At 47.2% G+C, this 21,863-nt stretch overlaps 1 protein-coding gene across 10 annotated transcripts in view; it reads right to left on the bottom strand.

The window, feature by feature from the left end:
• The window catches only part of KANSL3 (KAT8 regulatory NSL complex subunit 3), a 35,422-nt gene extending 13,798 nt beyond the window's left edge, over positions 1-21,624 (bottom strand). For 4 of the 10 annotated variants that reach the window (XM_028741130.2, XM_028741137.2, XM_028741135.2 and 1 more), the window contains exons 1-16: positions 21,471-21,624; positions 20,490-20,774; positions 19,470-19,640; positions 18,436-18,526; positions 17,994-18,179; positions 15,884-16,015; positions 15,127-15,243; positions 13,614-13,715; positions 13,403-13,474; positions 10,971-11,045; positions 10,562-10,719; positions 8,858-8,921; positions 7,465-7,668; positions 6,312-6,477; positions 3,888-3,965; positions 693-881 (exon numbers count right to left, since the gene is read on the bottom strand). In XM_028741130.2, coding sequence (XP_028596963.2) covers positions 693-881; positions 3,888-3,965; positions 6,312-6,477; positions 7,465-7,668; positions 8,858-8,921; positions 10,562-10,719; positions 10,971-11,045; positions 13,403-13,474; positions 13,614-13,715; positions 15,127-15,243; positions 15,884-16,015; positions 17,994-18,179; positions 18,436-18,526; positions 19,470-19,640; positions 20,490-20,707 — 2,023 coding nt within the window. In that variant the 5' untranslated portion in view covers positions 20,708-20,774; positions 21,471-21,624. Of the gene's footprint in view, positions 1-692; positions 882-3,887; positions 3,966-6,311; positions 6,478-7,464; positions 7,669-8,857; positions 8,922-10,561; positions 10,720-10,970; positions 11,046-13,402; positions 13,475-13,613; positions 13,716-15,126; positions 15,244-15,883; positions 16,016-17,993; positions 18,180-18,435; positions 18,527-19,469; positions 19,641-20,489; positions 20,775-21,221; positions 21,419-21,466 lie in introns of those variants that run through there. The other 6 variants (XM_028741132.2, XM_028741133.2, XM_028741131.2 and 3 more) reach the window with 6 other exon arrangements.
• Between the last annotated feature and the right edge of the window lie 239 nt (positions 21,625-21,863).

The raw sequence follows: 21,863 nt of genomic DNA on the forward strand, positions 1-21,863 counted from the left end.
AGGCCTTTAAAAATCAACATGCCCTAGACATATTCCACAAAGCTGTTTTCTGCCTCCCATCAACCAGAATCACATTTTCTGGGGAACAGCTGTAAACTTAGTAGCCATGGCCCCCTGGTTACCATGCGCTATGACGAGGGTAAGAGGCAGCCTTGTAAGCACCTTCCAGTGTTAGCTGAGGGCTTTCTTGGAGCTGCTGTTTGTGCCTTTCTTGCTCTCACTTTGCAGTGCAATCTGCAGAAATCCATACAAGGGGCCTCAGTTTTGTGATGGCCGTGTCTTTCACGGCAATGCTTTATTAGTTTAGCTCACAGAGCAACTCTAACATAACTAGATCCCAACAAATTCTCCAACTCTAGCTTCAAAACACACCTGCATCCAAGAAACGTTAGCAGTTCCTCTTTTGTTTATAATGCTACTGCAACTCAGAGCTGCTCATGAAAAATATTAGCTAATTATTCCCTGGAACTAATACAATGGCCTAAACCTTGCATGTCAGATGATAACATGTTTTAGGCACTTGCTCTGCACTGTCCCATACACTAGACCAAACCATTAATCCACCAGCCTAGTCTAGCACTCTCCCAACCAAAATGCCACTTGAGGTGATTGACACACATCTCCTGTGACCTTTAGACCCTCCCTCCTCACCACTGGTCACCTGTAAGTGAGCTATAGTTCCCAGGACTCACTTTCTGGTGGTGCCTCTAAGGGGGCTCCATTCCCTGTGTCAGCAGATTCTCCATGGGAGACGATGGTCACCTTGATTTTGGCTCGCTTGGAAGATTTGCTGCAGTGAGTTGGACTGGGGGCCTGGTGCCTCTTCAGCTGCATTCGCACATCTTCTTTCTCCCTGGCCTCTGACTGCTGCTCTGAAGAGACTGAAACCAGAGAATACAAGACAGCTTGTTGAAACTTACGTGTACAGGGGAAACCTCACAACACAAACCTGTGCATGTGCCCAGACAGATCCCTGCAGTTTCCTCCAGGCTACCCTGTGCAAAGTGTCATTTTGCTTCGCGGGTGACAAGAACCCTTCTTCTCTTTCTTTGAAGCTGTCACCTCACCTGCCAATCATCAGCATTAAATAGGAATTAATCAGGGGTGCCATTCAAGCTGCAGACTAGGAGAAGGGAAGGAGGACTTGTAGGATATGGATGGAGGGGCCAAGAGGTAAAGGAAGAAGAGATCAGTTACTGGAGAGGCATTGTGAGCTGCACTCAGGAAATAGATGGACTTCATTTCAAAACACATAAGCTCTTTCCTAATGGATGTACCAGATTCCACAGCAGGGCTGCAATCCTAAGCAAACCTACTTGGAACTAACTCATTCTGAAATCACCAAGACTTCAGCCTCACAATTTTTTAACTTGGTATTAATCTTATTGCTTTCAGCATGATTTATGTGCAAGTAAACATGGTTTACTTGTCGGATTCTCTCTGCTAATGCCTTCAACACACAACTCATTCTAGCTAGGTGCTTTTTCCTTCTTACTGCAACACTCAGGCTTAGAGATAAAAGAGTGGTGTGTTTCAAGTCCCTAAAACCACACCCCTTTAGCAAAATTCAGAACTCTCTTCCTGGGTCAGCAAACTGGACTGATGGCTTCATTACTGGATCTTTCTGGGAACCAAATGAGGTATTCACAAGAACCAACAATGTTGAACACCTTCTTCTCTGAACATCTCACAAACAGGGATTTTTTTCAAGTTCAAAGCCTACTCGCCCCCAATATGTTATCATTCCACAATGTGCAGATGCTAGAGAAGCCACAGCATTGAATAAGCGATGTTTTTGCTCTATAGTGCTGGGCATTGATAGCTAATGGTACCAAGAACAGCTGAGAGTAAAGTTCAGTATTTGTTTGTCCTGGATGAGGAAACAACCCATGAACCTGATTCATGCCAAGCAGCCGCTTTCACCAGGGCCATCAGCATGGAGTCAGTTTTCTGTTTACTAAGACAAAGAGTTAACACATTGCTTTGAAACCTGGTGCATGCTCTGCTCCGAAGTCACTCAAGACGTTTTGCTGAGAATGTGGAGAATCACATAGAACAAAGCTGCCAAGGTGTGTGTGTGTGTGTGTGTGTGTGTGTGTGTGTGTGCACTCACAGTAGTCCAAAACAACCAAGTACTCCACACACGACTCCAGAAGTGACTAAGCTACAGCTCTCCAGATGCTGATGGACTCCAGCCCCAAACATCAGTGATGCTGGCTGGGGCTGATGGGAAGAGGAGTCCAAACACATCTAGAGGTTAGCCACCCCTGCTCTCTTCTGTTCACTAGCAGCATAGAGCCACCAAATTTAATGGAGCAGAAAGTGAATGCTGAGCCTGTTTCCAGGCTGAGGCACCCCAAGAATTCTGCGGGAACTCTGTTGGCTTTGCTGCTGCTCTGAGGTGAATGAGGATACCATTTTGAGACTAAACTTCTGTGCAGGCTGGGAAGGAAACTGGCAACCTGCATTTGTTACGGCAGTCCAGCAAGTTCCAATTAACTGGCACTGTTTCTATGTATCCAGACTGCTGAAGAAAGCCAAGTCAAAACGTAGCCATTGAATTGATGTAGCTGTACACATATCTTGTTTCTTTAATGAATAAACTGGCACTAAGCACTGTGTTTTACAAAATTAGCGAGAGCTGGCTACTTAGCTAATGTTATTTTCATAGTGTATGTGGTACTTTTCACACACAATTCTACTCTGGCATTTGTTTGGATTTCACTACTGTTGCTTTTGTTTAATGGTGTTGTATGCACTTGTACTAGGTGGGAATCAGGTCTCCTGCCATGACAGGGACGCTGCTGCATTCCCCCATCACTGAAAATCCACTGTGGAATTCAGTTCATACAATCAGATTACAGGAACAGGACATCAGAGCCACCAAAGCAATCTGGGGTAGGGAGCAAGCAGCCTCCTCCAGGTCAACCAGACAGTGAAGGGGCAGTAAACCTCAGGCAGGCCATGTCCCAAATGTGGCTCTCCAAGCCTCTCCCTAGGTCACGCCCCAAACTGGTCCTGCTTCACACCTCAAGTGTTTTTGCCTGGCTGGAATATGCCTTTGTACGTAATAATGCCTCATTTGTCTAGATGGGTCAAAGAAAGAGAAGGGTGTGAGAGTCTGTGTAGAAGCCAGGCTACCAAACAAAGGTAAAATTTACATTTATTGCTCCACCCGCTTTGCCATCTGGCCCTGGCAAGCAGTAGAATGCGGCCCTTGGAAGGCTGCCCAGAAGGAATCACCCCCACCTCAAAAAACCACCCTTATTGGCACAAGGCCCTACCAGAAATGCATTGCCATGCATTTATCAGGCCACACTTCCATCACAATGAAGCTTGGGCAAGGAAAAATTCCTAGCGGATTGTAGCCCACGATGGGTCACGATCTGTCTACCAGATCTGTCCCACTTTGCCATCTTTAATTTCTAGAGTTCAAAACCCACCGAGACCAGGTGGCAGGCAGCCTGCTGCCTCCTGAAGAACAGGTGGTAAAGCTAGCCTCACTGCAACACCCCAAACTGCCCCAGCCAACTGTTCATCTCCCTCTTGTGGTAGCAGTTTGCAACTTCCAGGAGCACCATGGACAAAGCAGGGCTGGAACAGCTGGGCCGGTCCAGGCAGAAAATAGTTTTGTTTAGGCCCACTGCAAAAACTGCCTCCAGCAGTGATGAAATTTTCAAAGCTATGTAAAAAAGTGGGGTGGGTGGGTAGGAAGAGAAGCTGTCCTCTATAGCTACTTTACTTCAGCTCCTGCCAAAGCAACAGGAGGAGTGGGAGAAGGCAGAAGAGGCCCCCAAAGACTGCCAAAGCAGCGCAAGGAGGGAGAGAGAAGGAGGGTGAGGGAAGAAGAGAGAGGCAGCAGAGGCAGAAAGTGAGGAGATACTCACCAAAGAGGCATGAAGAGGTGCCAGGAGGAAGAGATTTCCTCACCAGCATGTTTTGTTTCAGAAAGGCAGCAAACTGAGCTGAAATGAATCAGAGAAAATTACAGTCCTGCAGCTCATGTTGGGGGGGGGGGCATCCCTCTGACCCACCATGAGAAGAGAAACTCTGCGGCTGGCTGGCAAGTAGATCCAAGAAGCATCTCTAACTGGCATGGCTGTAGCCCAGCCTCCCCCAACCCTTCAAAGCGGTGCTAGCCAGGGCTGATGGGACTGTCAACAGTACAAAACATCTGAAGGGCACCAGTTTGGTGCCGAATCCTATAGCATATTGCCTGTCACTGGGGCTTTGAGATCACCCACTCCACCCTGACCAGCAGAACCAGGCAGCAACTTCTGTCAGAGACAGCAAAAGCAGGTTTCTGAGTCGTTCTCTCTCTCCCTCACTGACTGCACTTTCAGCTATTGCCTGAGCAGGGTCACTTACTAATACAAACCACACAAAGTCATTCCGGACATATTTAATTATAACTGCAAAACACTTGGCACAAACAACACGCAACACATTAGGAAGCAAAATGTGACTGCTGATTGTCATTGTTTGGGGCTCAACACAGCGGCACTCCAAGCACCCACTCTTGAATGGAGGTATGTGGCATTAAGCCTGCTAGCACTGGACAGCTGCTGCAGTAAATTTACAGCTACCTTGAGAGGTTTGAACTCTAACAAAGCAAAGGAGTGACCATGCTGCCACACATGCACTTATTTTGATCTGCTGCGAGGATGTGTCTAAATTTGTAATTTAGAACAATCAAAGCATAAAGATTTATTTAGAGGGTGTTTAGCACTTACTGCTGCTTTTCTGAAGGAGTGATGCCTTCATATACAATTCAGTCTAGGTTTCACAACGAGACCTAGAATTTGAGTTGGCTGACAGCCACAAAGGCCAGAGTGACAAGGACCATAGGTGATCAAACAACAGGGCAATCTGTTTCAACCCTTGAAAAATGCTGTCTCTCCCCCCCGCCCCACCCCTATGACCTCATGTATTAGAGAAGGAGAACAGAGGCCAGACGGAGGAGGAGAAGGGGGACTATAAGAAAAGTAAGTTGCTCAGCCAATCTGGCACCAGCAATTTCCAGCTGCATCGGCTTTCACCAGCCTGGTGTTTTCCAGGAGTTGTAGGAGTTTTGGATGAGAACTCCAATCAGCCCCAATGATATCAGGCAACAGGATGCTGGAGCTGACAGGAGTTGTAGTCCAATATATCTGGAGGGCAGGAAGTTGGCAAAGGCTGAGCTGCGATGCGCAACACAATCTCATCACAGGACAGTTGTGGGTCAAGTGGCAGCCAAGGTAGCCCAGCTAAGAACACAGGAAGCTCCTTAGCTCAAGTCAGGCTACCGATCTATTTCAGCTCAGTATATATTGTCTACTCTGACTGGCAGCAGCTCCCCAGGGTCTCAAGTTTTCCCAGACCCACCACCACAGCTCCATTTTATCTGGAGGGAGAGTAGAACTGGGACCTTCTGCATGCATAGCTCATTGAGCTGTGACTCGCCACCCTTCTCTGATCAAGTTTCCTGCCCAGTTCTAATTTAGGGAATGACTGTAACGAGGACGGTATTGCTCCATTACCCTGCCCATTCGCTATACAGAGTGAATAGCAGCTCATCCTCCCTCCACAGCAGGCATGAAGCAAAGAAAGCGTAATGCTTGGCATTGCTGAAACAGAGTCTGGGCTGAAACTCATCTGCTGCCAAAGACAAGAGTCCCAGAAAGTGACCTGCAGCAGAGATATGCAATGAAAAGCTCAAGGGAAAGGAACTGCATTTTCAAAGACAAAGAGGAGGAGTGTTCGCTACTGGGAGCTGGCAGGTCTGTTGAGCTGCGCTGGGCACACAGAAAACCAGATTGAAGATGAGAGAAAACTTCCTGCCCCGCCCTCTGCCAATCTATCATGTTCCTTTGCAATCTCTCATCGGTGCTGTTCTCTTCCCTTGGAGTCACCTGCATTCACCTCACAGACCAAGCCACAAAGCACAGCCTGCACAAGCTTATCGCCATGCAGGATGAAAGGCACCTGTTGAATATCTCTATCCCTCAACATACAAGACCATCACATATGCTTCTGATACTCCATTACACAGTCAACTGATGAGGACACACAAATGTATCTGCACGGGCACATTATAAGCCTACAAAAGCCACAATCAGCAGCCGGAGAGCAGGAAGGAAACAAAAGCTACTAAACAGAAGACCCCAAAGGCCCATTAAAGCGGCTGTTTCTGTTCTGGAGGAAGTGACCCCCTTTCTGAAAGTGGTGTTGCTTGGAGTCAAAACCTGGAATGTTGCCCGTTGCGCAGGCCCCAGTCTAAGCATTCCCAGGATGCGAAAAGCTGCCCCACAAAGACAAACAGGCAGACTTACCTTGAGCCTGCTTGTGGGTCAGTGCTGCTGCAGCAGCTTCTGTCCGCTGCACGGACCTCTTCAGCAACTGGGTAGCCCCAATCTGACTGGATTTCTGAACTGATGACACAGCGGCCATTTTAGCCTTAGGACTGGAGGTGGGGCTGCTGGATACGCTGGAGAGGTCCTGCCCAAGGGAAAAAAGCCCCCCAAAAATGCCATTATGGGTGCACTACAATGAACATGTTTAGTAATGCTTAGGATCATGGACTTGGAAAACTAATGACATGGCAAGCAATGGACCCCAACACCTCCCTGCTCTCATGATTGAGTCCCATCCCTGCTACTGGCTCCTTTCATCCTCCAAAGAATTCTGAATCTTTGCTTCTCTACCCATGGGTCTATCAGCCCTCCTCCACCACCTTTCATATACAGGGCTCACTGCATCCCTCAGTTCCATGCTCACATCTCACAAGTATGACAAGTAACAAGTGCCCTCAGAACCTAAGTGACCCTTATTATAAAAGCTGGAAATTTGTTTTCTAGAAAGCTAAATGCGAGAAGGAAGAGCAGACTAAGATAAGCACATTTAATCTACAGTGGTGCCTCGCAAGACGAAAAGAATCCGTTCCACGATTCTCTTCGTCTAGCGGTTTTTCGTCTTGCGAAGCAACCCCATTAGCGGCTTAGCGGATTAGCGCTATTAGCGGTTTAGCGGCTTAGCGGCTATTAAAGGCTTAGCTGCTTAGCTGCTAAAAGGCTATTAGCGGCTTAGCTGCTAAAAGGCTATTAGCGGCTTAGCGGCTTAGAAAAAGGGGGGGAAGTGGGAAAAAATCGCAAGACTTGCAAGACGTTTTCGTCTTGCAAAGCAAGCCCATAGGGAAAATCGTCTTGCGAAGCAACTCAAAAACGGAAAACCCTTTCGTCTAGCGGGTTTTCCGTCTTGCGAGGCATTCGTCTTGCAGGGCACCACTGTATGTTTCCAAGCATAGGCCATGCTCCTGTGGTATAGGGTTCCAAAGGTGGCCCTGAGAATTGTGTGGGCAATGCCTGGGAAAATCTAAAGCTGGAGTGTGAAGGTGCCAGAACCTTTCTTTCTCTTTTTTTGGCACATTCTGCTGTTGTCACTGCAACTCTTTGCCAGCACACATGCTTTCCCCACCACAGTCATTACCTCTGACCCGGAAGGTGAAGCCGGGACCTTGGCTGCAGGGGAGGCCGGCCGGCTGCTTCTTTCTGGCATGTCAAAGGACAGATCCCGCCTGGCCAAATCACGTGTCGTTTTCTTCTTCTTCTCAGCGTCTAGGTCCCGAGGGTCAGAGCCCGAATGGCTGTCTGCCCGGGTGAGCACTCCAGTTAGGAAGTCAGCGATCTCATCCTGCAGAGGCAAGAAGACAGGGTTAGGTTCTTAAGAGCATCCACAAAGTAAACGTGCAAATGGTCTAAATGAAACTTCTTGTAGTTCAAATTATTTGCCAACTCTCTCTCTATATATATATATGCGAGGCCACAACTCCCAGTCCTTCCCTTTATACTTACTTTTACGATTCTTATGCCAACAGAAAATTTAATGTGCTGAAATGTGCTAAGGGGGCCTTCAGAGCAATAGAAGGGATTATGTGCTGGTCCCTGCAGAAGGACCTCTGCCAAAGAGGGCAATGTAGAGATTTGCCTTCCACTGTGTGGCAGCACAGCGATGAAAACGCAATGCAGCAGGAAGCCATATGGAAGATTAGGGAATTACGGCAGGAGTGACCAGTCTCTTGGTAGGCTTCCACACATGACTGAGCGATGGCACTTTCCCACCCTGCTAAAACAGGAGACAGACAGTCTTATGCTGGAGGCCTGAAACCATTTCCTGCCCAGGCACAGCTTTGTTGCCAGCCTGTGACACCCTTGGCTCCCTCCCAGCAGTGGTGACTCTTTCCTCAAGTGAGCACAGTTGCTTTTGGATAGGTTCAAGTGTTTCTCTTGCAACTGACAAGGGACGAAGAGACAAGGGTTTGAGAACCTTTGGATTCTGCCCATCAAGACCCAAGAGTAGACTGGGCAGGACTTGAAATGCGGAAGTGTGGCGGTCAGGTGAGGGCTTACACCGTACTTACACCACTATGAGTAGTCCCATTGAACTGAATGAACTAACAGGTTGAACTAACCTTTGAACTAACAGGTGAATAAATTCCAATGAGTCTACTCTGAATAGGACTGAGTTGAATAAAATCATAGAATTGTCAAGTTGGGAGGGTCATGCAGTCCCATCCCCTGCAATGCAGGAATCCCTGGCAGAGGGCCATCGAATCTGTTTAAAAACCTCCAATGGAGGAGGGTCCACCACCTTCCAAGGTAGCCCATTCTACTGTTGAAACTACCCTCCATGTTCTGGATCACAGCTCCCATCAGTCCCAGTACCATATGGCAGTACTGGCTGCAGGTGATGGGAGCCGTAGTCCAAAACATCTGGATGACCTCAGGTTAGGGTTGGCTTTTTTGCCAAAATTATTTAGCACAGAGAAGTGATTAGGACCTCATAATTTATGTCATGTACTTGAGTAGGGAGATCTGTTTACCTGAATACACCTGTCCACCATGCTCTGAGTCAGGCCTTCTGATTTCTTTTTGGCTTTGCTAATCCTATTATTAAAAAAAACAACAGAAAACCTGTCAAAGCACACGCTTCCTTTGATTTCCTTCTCCTTCCCAATTCACAGTCAGAAAGCTGATAGTAGCAGATGACCCCTGAAGGTCAATCTGGTATTACCGATGTTTTTGTCAACTTTGGACAAACTTACCTGCTCTGGAATTACATGGAATCAAGGCTGACTTGACTTAACTGACTAGAAGCGACACTTGCTTTTCACCAAATACAAACACCAAGAACGCTGATTAAATCTACTGGCAATTGCCAGCGGACTAAGCTAGCCTGTCCACTATGAACTGCACATCCCATTGTTCAAACTGATGTTCACATTCTGTGCCCCCAGTTTCTTGTGTACCTTAGCGTCCTAACTTATGGCAGTGAATTATGGGCAGATACTTTTCGTACAGAAAGTTCCAGGTCCAGTCTCTGGCATCTCCAGCTAAGGTGAGCTTGAATGACGCTGGCAGATGGATGGAGGGACTTATCAGTCTGACTCAGTGTCAAGGCAGCTTCTTGTATGCGTTGGTGTCGTTTCAAAGTTTAAATCAAGACATACATGCCAACTCCTAGGTGCCGAGGTCCCTTTGACGCCCCACAAAATATTTGAGGGGGGGGTGGTGGGCTACCCAAAGTTGCTGGGCATTGCCACTCAAATGGTGTGCATGCCCCACTTCATGTGACTGATTATGCGCAATGGGGCTTACCTCCCCCCTCCCAGCATTTTATTCAAGTTGACACTCCTGAATCAAGATTTGTTTGAGTTTCTCTGCAGCAGGGATGGAGAAACCTCCGGCTTTGGGGGAGGGGAAATGGGGCACTCAAAGCTTTTCAGCACACGCTTTCCCCAGGCCACAGCCCTTACTGGTCCTACTTGCACCTTTCTTGAGAGTTTGCACCTCTGGACTCTGATAATGCCTTCTGCTGTTCTAGATGAAGGATATAGAGGAGTATTTGCTTATAGGCTGCTGTGCAAAGGTAAGATTTAGATTCCTTGCTCTACGCATTTTTGCCTCTGGCTCTGTCCACCAACTGGCCTACAGCCCCAAAGATTGCCCAGAAAAGAGTGTGGTCCATGGGCTGAAAAAGTTTCCCCAGACCCACTCTAAGAAGATTCAGAACCTGCTGGATCAGAGCAATGGCCCACCTAGTCCAGCCTCCTGTTCTGACAGTGGCCACCCAGATCCCTGAGGGAAACCCGCAAGCAGCATTGGAGCACAAGCGCATTCTCCCCATTTTGGGTTCCCAGGAACAGGTATTCAGAAGCATTGCTGCCTCCAACTATGGAGGCAGAGCATAGCCATCATAGCCTGTAGCAACCGACAGCCCACTCCTTCATTAATTTGTCTAATCCACTTTTAAGGCCATCCAGGTAGGTGGCCATCACTGACTCCTTGGAGGGGGGAGCAAGTTCCAGAGTTTTATTCGTTATTTATTTATTTAACAAAATTCATACACTGCTTGATTGTAAAAAAACAACAACTTAAAAGCGGTTTACGAAAGTGGTTTAAAACCTCTAAGCAGGAAGCAGTTTTAACTTTGCAGGTCAACATACAGTTTCCCTACCAAGGTTCTTTTTTCAACAAATAACCTCATGGCCTAGATCTAACAATAAATTCGCCCTGGCTGAACACACCTCAGATTATCATCAGCTCCTCCAACCACGACTAGGCTGTTCTCAGCTCGAAGCTTCTCCCGGAAATCTTCCATGGCTTCACTATTGCACTGAAGGGAGTTCTGACCAATCACAAAAAGAACTGGAGTCTTCATGTCCAGAAGCGGGTCATCAACATCCTGTCGCGCAAAACAACACATCTCTTAAGTTTTAGAAGTGATAAGAAGGGTACACTTTGCTGCTGCTGCTGCTGGGCAGAATGCAAGAGCAGCCTTCGTATCTGCTACATATTTTTAAAGTAGGGAACCAACATGCAAAGCATTCCTGGTATGTTGTTGGTAATGTAGCCAAAAAGCAATCCACTCCTCACGCCATGCGGTAAAACCAGTTTATTAGCTGACAATTTCAAATTTAGCAATTTCATGCTTACCCCTCTGGGCCCATCCACAGTTAAGAGAGGGAATCCAAGACACACAACAGCACTGACATCCTCCATCACTGAAACCTAGACATGGAAACAAAGGGGTCACATATCTATGACTACCACAGGATATGTTTAGCCTGGTAAATAGAAAACTGAGAGGAGATATGATAGCCACCTTCAAATATCTCAAGGGTTGCCACATGGAGCTTGTTTTCTCCTGCTATGGAGGGTATGACCCAAACCAATGACTTCAAGAACTTTCTGAGGGCAAGAGCTGTTCAACAGTGGAAGAGCCTCCCTCGGAAGGCGGTGGACCCTCCTTCCCTGGAGGTGTTTAAGCAGAGGTTGGATGGCCACCTGCCATGTATGAACCAGTTGAGATTCCTGCATTACAGGGGGTTGGACTAGATGACCCTCAGGGTCCAAACCAACTCTACAATTCTATTACTCTAGGACTATGTAGCTCAACTGGCAATCCATGTCCAGTAGTCAGGAAAGATGACTCTGTGGCTAATCTGTTACAGTTGTACAGTGGTGCCCCGCAAGACGAATGCCTCGCAAGACGGAAAACCCGCTAGACGAAAGGGTTTTCCGTTTTGGAGGTGCTTCGCAAAACGAATTTCCTATGGGCTTGCTTCGCAAGACGAAAATGTCTTGCGAGTTCCTGCAGGGTTTTTTTCCTTCCCCCCCCCTTTTCCCCAAGCCGCTAAGCCGCTTATCAGCCGATCTTCTAAGCCGCTAAGCCGCTTAACAGCTGATCTGCTAAGCCGCTTAACAGCTGATCTGCTAAGCCGCTAATCAGCTGATCCGCTAAGCCGCTTATCAGCTGATCCGCTAAGCCCGCTAATAGCGCTAATCCGCTAATGGGCTTGCTTTGCAAGACGAAAAAACCGCAAGACGAAGAGAATCGCGGAACGGATTCTTTTCGTCTTGCGAGGCACCGCTGTATTTGCTTTTCAAGTACAACAAAGAGTAAAACCAGACTTTTCCTTCCTAATGCATGTGCTCACTCTTTCCAAAATGCAGAGGCAGTACAGTATACTTAGAATCTTTAAGGCTCCTGTATCTGCACTATTCATTTAAAGCACTGTCATGCCCCCAAAGAATCCTGTGAACTGTGGTTTGTTAAGGATGCTGAGAGTTGTTAGGAGACCCCTACTCTCCTCACAAAGCTGCAATTCTCAGGGTGGTTTAACAGTTAGTTCCTCTTCCCAGAAACCCTGGAAGTGCAGCTTGCGTCGTTAGAGGAGCTTGCTTAGACTAACACAGTGTAACACAGTTTTCCCAAATCTGATGCTCTCCAGATGTTTTGAGCTGCATCCAAGGGTACTAAAGGAGCTTGTGGCTGTAATCTCGAAGCCTTTGTCTACGATCTTTGAGAATTCATGGAGAACATGTGACGTCCCTGCAGACTGGAAGCAGGTAATTGTTGTCCCCATCTTCAAAAAGGGGAGGGGGAAGGAGACACAGGTAATTACCGACCAGTGAGCTTGACATTGATGTTAGAATTCCTGCTCCGTGATTGCAGTCATGGGATTTTTGTCTATCGCATGACGGTGTATGTTTTGACTCCACAAAATGGAAAGTGACAGAGACATGATGTTTGTGTTACTGTGTTCCGTGAAGTGGGACTATTGTCCTTTGTTTTTCCCCTCTTTGCTAACTGATGCTAGAGAGAGAGGGAGCCATGTTGCAGTGCGCTGTGTGTGTTTATTTTTTTAATTTTTTAAAACGTATTTTTATTCAAGGTATGTACAATGCCTCTCTCTCGTATTTCCCCCCCCATGTAACTTTTTTTTTTTTACAAATTGGTTTCATTTGTTAAGACATTAGGAAGAATAGGGGCAAAGAGGTGGAGGGGGGGAGATGAGTGGGGTTGGGGTTGGATGGTGATGTTTCTATTTTACTTAATATATGTGGAGTTTTGTGTCAGCTCCGTGTGTGTTTATATGTAAATAAAGTAGATTAGCCAAAATGCTGAGTTGCTGAGGTCTGTTACGCAAACTGCGAACACTCTGTGGATCCCTAAGTGTGCCGGTGTTTGTTGGCATCGGTCGCTGTGATGTTTGGGCTGAAGAAAGCTTTTGAAGCTCCCAAATGAACGACCAGGAGGGAGAGAACATGCCAGTCGGGCTTGTGTCTCTGCCAGGGTCCTACTCGAGTGTAGGACAAGCTCCTGACAATCAATACCCTTCCAACTCTACAATTCTGATTCTACGATGCTAGGATAACCAAGCAGTGCTGCCTGGGGCTGATGTGTGCTGTTGTCCTAAGCAGCTGGAGGGTATCAGGTTGGGGAAAGCTGGGGAGCAGAATACTTTCAGGTCCTATGCCTTGGTTTCCCTTCTGGATTTTATTCTGCACGTACCACACTGCTGCGATTTCCTGCAGTAAACTAGTATAGTAATACTGGAGGTATAGACAAGAGAGCGACATACATGACAGGCCACCAGAGCTCCTGTGTTCCAGCCAATGAGGATTACTGGTTTGTGAGAGAAATGGTTGTGGATCTGGAAAAGAAAGGGAAGATGGGAAATTCAAAAGTTAAGTAATTTCCAAACTGGAAGCCACGCATATCCAACTGAAAAGTTTTGGATTTATAGAAGCTTGAGGGAAGTTCAACACCACTAATACCACTCCTGTACCCACCTCCATAACTTTGCCTCTCACAGCACCAATCATGTGCTCCAGGCATTGCAACACTCCAACACCACTGCCGTTATTCATTAAATGGGTAGCAACAGGGATCACCTGCAAGACAAGCAAAGACAATCAAATTAAACAGCAATTCCATCACAGTCCAAGTTATATTGCAACCAAAAGTTACACCTGTGAATTTCATTGGAGGGGAAAAACACAAAGATCTGGGACTCTGCAAACTGTTGAGTTTGTAAATATCTGGAGTGTCTTACTCCACCTCAATATGGTTCTAGCTTTCTATATGGTGTTGGGTTGAATCCCCCCACCCATACCAGACATTTTTTGCCTGATGTGGGATTACAAATACCCTACAAAACTGTGGGATTGGAAGAGACTCTAAAAGTCATCTACTTCAACCCCTGCAATGCAGGAACCACAGCTAAAGAATCCATGACAGATTGGCCATCCAACCTCTGCTTAAAAACCTCCAATGAAGAGCAGTCCACCACCTTCTTAGGAAGCCCAGTCCACTGTCAAAAGAGCTCTTACCATCAGAAAGTTATTCTTAATGTTAAGTCAGAATTTTCTTTCTTGTCATTTGAAGCCATTGTTTCGGATCCTACCCTCTGGAGCAGCAGAAAACAAGCTTGCTCCATCTTCCATGTGACAGTGACAGCCCTTGAGATATTTGAAGATGACCATCTCTCCTCTCAGTCTTCTCTTTTGCAGGCTAAACATGCCAACTCCCTCAACTGCTTCTCATCAGGCTCGGTTTCCAGGCTCTTTATCATCTTGGCCACCACCTTCTGCACATTCCAGCTTTTCAATACAGTGGTGCCTCCCAAGACGAAATTAATCCGTTCCGCGAGTCTCTTCGTCTTGCGGTTTTTTCGTCTTCCGAAGCACGGCTATTAGCGGCTTAGCGGCTATTAACGGCTTAGCGGCTTTAAGAAAAAGGAAACAAACTTGCAAGACATTTCATCTTGCGAAGCAAGCCCATAGGGAAATTTGTCTTGCGGAACGACTCAAAAAACGGAAAACCCTTTCGTCTAGCGAGTTTTTCGTCTTGCGAGGCATTTGTCTTGCGGGGCACCACTGTATCCTTCTCAGACTGTGGTGCCCAAAACTGGGCATAGTATTCAAGGTGGGGTCTTACTAAGGCAGATTAGAGTGGTACTATTACTTCCCTTGTTCTGGATACTATACTTCTGTTGACGCAGCCTAGACTTGCATTGGCATTTTTTGCTGCTGTTAACATGAAGCCCAGAAGTGTCCCCCATTCACCTGTTACCTGCCCAGAGTATTTCCCGGTACTTCCACTTTCATGCGTGCCTGATCTCCCTCTCCTGCAAATGGTTATTCTACACTTGCTTTCCATCTAAATCCAATCCAAGAAGGGAATGCAAGTCTACAGGAGTCTGTGGGGTCCCTGCAACTGCACTGAAGGCAGGGGTGGGGTGGGGAGGGAGGGGACATAGCTTGCTGTAGGAGAATGAGAACAGGGTGGTGAAGAGACACAAACCTTTCCCAAGCAAGAGAGTTGTGACTGCCAGAATCGATGCCGCCGAGAAGTGGGAAACATTGAATTGGAGGGTCCAGAAGATGCCAACAGGATGAGGGGAGAACCAGGCAACTTGCTCTTGGGAAAACAAACAAAGCCAAGAGGTAAAAAAAAAGCTGCTTCTCAAAGAGGCTCCAGCCCCTTCAACAACCACGTCTCCAAACCCGGTTGCTCTACTGAGATACAGTTTAAGTCTTGACAACCAAAGCTGTCTTAAGTCAAGGGAAGACATTCTGTACTACCTTTGGGATTTTAAAACCACCAGCCTTTTCCCAATTTAGCAGCTAAATATATCTGCTGCCCTCCCCCAACTGACTGATTCAGAGGGGAACAAGCAATGGCCTTTTTAAACCTCAATTTTTATCTCTGTTATCTGCTAGATCTCAGCCACCTCCATTTCCACATGTCTGCTTTCTTCCTTCTCCTGGCAAAAGCCCACTGCAACAGAGTGCCCTCTCAGTTCATCTCATTATCTAAGCGAAGGTTTGGCTTAATGTGTTGTCTGAACTTTGTATTGTGGCTAAAGCTCTCTCCTCACTAACCACAAGCTAAAGCCAAGAATAGGGACCAGGGAGGAACAAAGTGGCTGATAGCTCCTTTCCAGAAGCTGGCATGTTCGCATGTGAACCTGCTCTTAAAATAAAAATGAAAAACAGCAGCAGCACAGAAATAAAACCCAGGACCCCCTCCTTTTCCTGATGGCCCACAATACACTTACTGGTTTGTTATGTGAAAGGACACCTATGGCTGGATCCCATGGTCGCTTCAGCAAGAGGGAGAGGGCCTCAGCTCCTGCCGCTCCTGTCTTTGCAGTCGAGGACAACAGCATCCGATCAATGAGGATGGGAATCTGAAACACATTGATAAACATGTGATGGAACTCCAGAACACAGACATTCACTCTGCATAGTGACAGGAAGACATTTGGACTCTATAGCTGGTTCACTATTATTAGTACAGTGGTACCTCGGGTTACATATGCTTCAGGTTACAGACTCCGCTAACCCAGAAATATTACCTCGGGTTAAGAACTTTGTTTCAGGATGAGAACAGAAATCGTGCAGCGGCGGCGCAGTGGCAGCAGGAGGCCCCATTAGCTAAAGTGGTGCTTCAGGTTAAGAACAGTTTCAGGTTAAGAACAGACCTCCAGAACGAATTAAGTTCTTAACCCAAGGCACCACTGTACAGTGGTGCCTCGCAAGATGAAATTAATTCGTTCCGCGAGTTTTGTCGTCTTGCGAGTTTTTTCGTCTTGCAAAGCACGGTGTCAGGAAAATTTTGGAAAAGCTTCAAAAATCACCAAAGTCTTTAAAAACCTCAAAAAAGGCTACCACACCGCGTTCTATGAGTTGCTCCTCAAAGTCGCAACTGTATTAATGGTGTTAAGAAAAAGGAAACAAACTTGCAAGACGTTTCCGTCTTGCGAAGCAAGCCCATAGGGAAAATCGTCTTGCGAAGCAGCTCAAAAAACAAAAAACCCTTTCGTCTAGCGAGTTTTTTGTCTTGCGAGGCATTCGTCTTGCGAGGTACCACTGTACATCAATGGTTAAGGGCTGCCAAATAGGGACAGAGGATGACGATGACTAGAGACCTCCTGAAGCAAAAAGGCTCTCTAGCTTCCACTTCCCTTATAAGGGATAGCAGCTGAGAGATTTATACATGAGTAGCTTATACATTTGGACGCGGGTGGCGCTGTGGATTAAACCACAGAGCCTAGGACTTGCCGATCAGAAGGTCGGCGGTTCGAATCCCCACAACGGGGTGAGCTCCTGTTGCTCGGTCCCTGCTCCTGCCAACCTAGCAGTTCAAAAGCATGTCCAAGTGCAAGTAGATAAATAGGTACCGCTCCGGCGGGAAGGTAAATGGCATTTCTGTGTGCTGCTCTGGTTCACCAGGAGCGGCTTAGTCATGCTGGCCACATGACCCGGAAGCTGTACGCCGGCTCCCTCGGCCAATAAAGCGAGATGAGCGCTGCAACCCCAGAGTTGGTCACGACTGGACCTAATGGTCAGAGGTCCCTTTACCTTTTTAGCTTATACATGAGTATTACTCCCAAACAAACACACACAGAAATTCAAACCTACAGTATCTTAAAGGAGAGATTTGTGTTTGCTCTTTTCCTAGGACTTAAGTAGCATTAACCTGAAAGGTCAGCATTGATTTATAAATAGAATTATATGGAATTCAAATGGTGGTATAGTATGATCACGACTTGCATGGGGGTTACGTTTCACAGATGAGATGTACATGCAAAAATGTGCATATTCAAACCAGACTCTTGGAACGTCCCCCATGGAACCATGCTTACCTTCCAAGCTCTCTACTTTGCTTACCAGGCTCTGGAATGCTTAAGTGGGAACTCGGACAGTCCCAAGACATCTTATGAAAGCACCCTAGAGTCCAGTAAGGAAGGCTTCTTTTTGTGCCAGGTTTTCTGTGCAATTAATTTGTGGGATTTCAACCTAATGCCTTTCAACCACACAAGATTGAAATTATGCAAATTAATTGAATATACAATGCAGTCGTATTGTACAACAAAATACAATATGTAAGAAATAAAAGAAATAAAGGTAGAGTTTCAAAACCACACAACATCTAGCACAGCACATTACAATAGCCCCAACAAACAGAAAAAGGATAAAGTGGTCCACTATGACCTTCAGAAAATTTCAAGTGGTTGGGAGGGGGAGTATGGGAACCGCTGGTTTATAAGGAAAACAGGTGGCACCTTCTTTTAGGTAGAATGCTTTGCCTAAAGAAGAAACATGGAAAGAAGGATTAAAAAGTGTTGGGGGAAACCCCTGCCCCAACACATCATATTCATTCACCTTTCCTTTAAGAGTCTGCAGGGCATCTAGGTAAGCAGCCAGCATAGGCAAACTAAGGGTTTCCACCAGCGTCGAGTGAAGCCACTGGATCAGCTTGGTATCCCAGCTGATGCTTGCCAAAGCCTGACGGACACGCCGGGCACATTTGTCCACTGCTATCCTCCTGAGCACCGGTTCGTTGCAAGCCTGTTGGAAAACAGAGGAGAAGGACCCAAAGGGAGGTTGCATAACAAAGTGTGCTGACCGCAGAACAAAGCAGCAGTGACAAAGCCTGGAGTTACAATGCCTATGTCTCAGATGTCAAAGTAGAGATGAGACCTTCCTGACTTCATGGGACAAAACACAGAGGTACAAAGGGCACCAAACATTTAATAAAACGGGCAACCTGTCAGAGGGACTAGAAGCTCAGAAGAGGGCAGAACAAGAGCAGTGCTATTCTTACCCCTTCATTGGCTAACCGGGCCAGCCTGTCAGACTGTAAAGCTTTGAGGATTTTATTGAACAGCTTATTCTGGGCTATTGTCCAGCCAGATCTGCAAAGGAAAAAATCAAGTTAGCACTTCACCTTCCCGGTCAGCCCAAGGGCAGAATTCTCACATGCAAATCATGGGCGGAACCACAACCAAAAGCAGGTGGAGCAGTTCACATAAATGTGACTTTTGTAGAAAAGGAAAGTTTCTAGATACATTTGAACACACCTTTCTAGTCTCAATCCGGGCAGTCAAAACGCATTATGAGAGTTCAAAAAGACATTTCAGTCTGGCAAAAGCCAACAAGGAGGTTATGCAGTAGGGCAGTGAGGGTGTGGCCTGGGGGAGTCCCAAGGGCTAGCTAGAGAGGCTTGGAGGGCCACCTTCAGCCCCAAGAGCCTGAGGTTCCTCACCCCTGCTCCTGTTAAACAAAACTGCAGCTGGAGGCACCCAAAGAGTACTGCTTGTGACCTAGATCAGATGGAAGAAGAAACGATGGTTTGATGCTACAAGAATGGGCAATTGTGAGCCCTGGACTTGCCCACTCCCCTGCATCCTCTCCTCTTTCACCTGCCAAAAATGGAGATCAGAAGCCTGTGCTCTTAAACTAACCAGAGTTTCCTGTGGCATGTCTTTAACTACAGTTGGCAAGAACAAGCCAGGACTGAACCACAATCTAAATAAGCCACAGTTTTCATTCATTGATGTGGTATCATCCTGTATGAAACAGATGCAAGTTAACCACAAAAACGTTTGGCAAACACACATGCACTCTCCCAAGGCCCACTGCTAACCCAAAATGTCTACACACACCTTGCAACAGTGATCTGCATTCACTACCCAAGTATTTTGGAATTAAAGCCAATTTGCAGAACCCTGAACACTGCCTGGTCCCAAATTATCTCCAGGCTCAAAAAAAAAAAAATATTAAAAAAAAATGGCACCACCAAAGGACAGGCACCACCAGTGCATAAAACAATCTTCTGTCCACTCCCCAATTTATTACCTGTTCATATGCTCCTCCCAGTCATCAGGTGGAGGTGGCGTATCAGTGTCTGTGCGGGCAAATATCACATGGCGCTCACACTCATTCATCACAGTGCGGGCTTTCTGGTTGTCGTAGAGTGGCACAGGTGTGGGCGTCACTGTTTCCACATCGATGGGAACATCTGCCTCACTGAAAGCAGACAAGGACATGTCATGGAACAGAGCAATCAGCCTCTGTTTCCCACCCCATAAAAGCTATACGCACCTGCAATACAAAGGACCACATTGAGCAAAAAGGGAGCTCTGGATAAATGGGTAAGCTGGGGTAAATGGGAAGCTGAATCAGAACAATAAGTCCTGGCTAGCTCAGCTTTGTCTACATTGGTTGACAGTGGATCTCCAGGATTTCAGACGGGGAGTCTTCCCCAGTACTCCCTGGAGATGATGCCTGAGGGGGTTATTTCTTGCCATTTCACCTGAGGCAAAATAGTTAGGTGCTGTCCTGTGCATCCCCTTTACCATCTCTACGAAAGCCTTGCTTAGCAATGCTATGCAGCTGTGGCTTCCAGCGAAATCTCACTAGAACTCAGAAGCTGCCGCAGCTGCTTCTCCTCACTTCTTCAGTGGCAAGCCAGGGCGGCCCATGGATGAGCCCCTTGGATTCTGCTACCTAAGGCAGCTGCTTCATTCTACCTCATGGATGGGCCAGCCCTGTGACTGGGCCCTTCAGCAGGCAAAAGCCGGCATTCTACTACAGCTGCACCTTGGAAGTCAAACTGAATCTGTTCCGGAAGTCCGTTCGACTTCCAAAACATTCGAAAACCAAATAATGGCTTCTGATTGGCTGCAGGAAGTTCCTGAGCTATGCCCCATCTCCTGGTCCAGCATAAGTGTTGGTGCCACTACTCAACCTTTCAGCTCAGTTTGAAAGAAGCACATGCAAATCCACAGAAGAAGGGGAGCCAATAATGCAATTACAGATACCTACACATAAAATATCCCTAATGTAACTCTCTTGAGTAAAACAAGTGAAACTCACATGGTGTTGCTATCTTGGTGTCTCTTAGGAGTGACGAACAGCAGACGAGTGGGACGGGCATTGCTGGCATCAGGGTGGGCGCTCCATGGCTTGGCATAGCTGTGGTCCAGGAAGACCAGGTCTAGTTCTCTCTCATGGACCGACAGCTGAAAAAGCAGAGAGGTCCCCATCCTCCGTGCCGAGGTTTGGAAGTCTCGCTCAGTGCCTCGGTAAGACATGTCTAGGTTGTATGTCTCTGCCACTAGAACTGGCACAATAAACTCTTACGGCTCCACATTCTTGCTGCTAGGGAAGGATAAAGAAAGAGTAAACAGTGTGAAATAATCGGCTTCTTACCCGTGTGAAGCACATGTTCAGCCATCAAATGAAAACAACAATGTGCATACAGAGGCAATGTCCCCATTTTGCTCACTTACTCCAATCGAGTCATTATCTCCATGACCTATGAATCAGGCACAAAAATCAACACAAACAATACACCATAAAACTGATGCAATAAAAAAAACCAACCACATGCAGAGTTTTGTGTGTATCTGTTTATGTGCACATTTCTAGGGAGGGAGTCCGTGGCTTTCACCAGATTCTCCAAGGGGCCTGTGCCCAGACCAGGTTAAGAACCAATGGGTTAAAGTATCAGGCTAAGGCTGGGGGAGACCCGGGTTAAAATCTCTGATTATTCTCGAAGTTCAGTGGATGATATGGGACCAGTAATTTGCTTTCAGCCTAACCTACCTCAGAGGGTTGTACCTAAAAATTTTAGGATTACCCCGCCGCTCTCTCCAACCTCTGAGCAAGGCCAATGAAGCCGCTCAGAAACAGCCGAGAAGCGCACCCAAGTTCGAAGAGCAGCAGCAAAAAGAGCCCCTGAGCATGTACAAAGCGCCCAGAGAGACTTCTGCCCCCCCCCATCCGTCAGAAATGAGCGCTTGATATCAGAACCTCTTTCTGGACCCAGAGAAGGAGCAGCTATCCCTCACCCACCTCCGGCCAGAGGAAAAAGGCAAGGGGGCTCAACGCCGGACCGAAACCCCAGAACCTCTCGCCAGAATCCAGCCAGGGCAGGCCTCAGGCCTCGGGCGCATTTGCGCATGCGCGGCGCTCTCCGGAGCCGCCCGTGACTTTGGAAGGGGAGGGAGAGAAGGAAAACCCGGCCGGTGGATCCCGCGCTGAGTCAGGGGGAGCGAGCCTCCCTTTGGTCGGGAGGGCGATTCCCGGCACTTGGAACGCGCACAGCTCGGGCGGCCTCTTGGCCCCGCTGGTGAAGAAGGGACTGAGATTTGCAGGCGCCAGGGATCTATATGCAACCGTTGCTGCTGGTTTTGTGCAGGAGATCCCTGCAGACAAGCAAAAGGCATGCATCATAGAAGGGTCGAG

The sequence above is a fragment of the Podarcis muralis genome, chromosome 7, assembly GCF_964188315.1.
Source record: "Podarcis muralis chromosome 7, rPodMur119.hap1.1, whole genome shotgun sequence".
NCBI lineage: Eukaryota > Metazoa > Chordata > Lepidosauria > Squamata > Lacertidae > Podarcis > Podarcis muralis.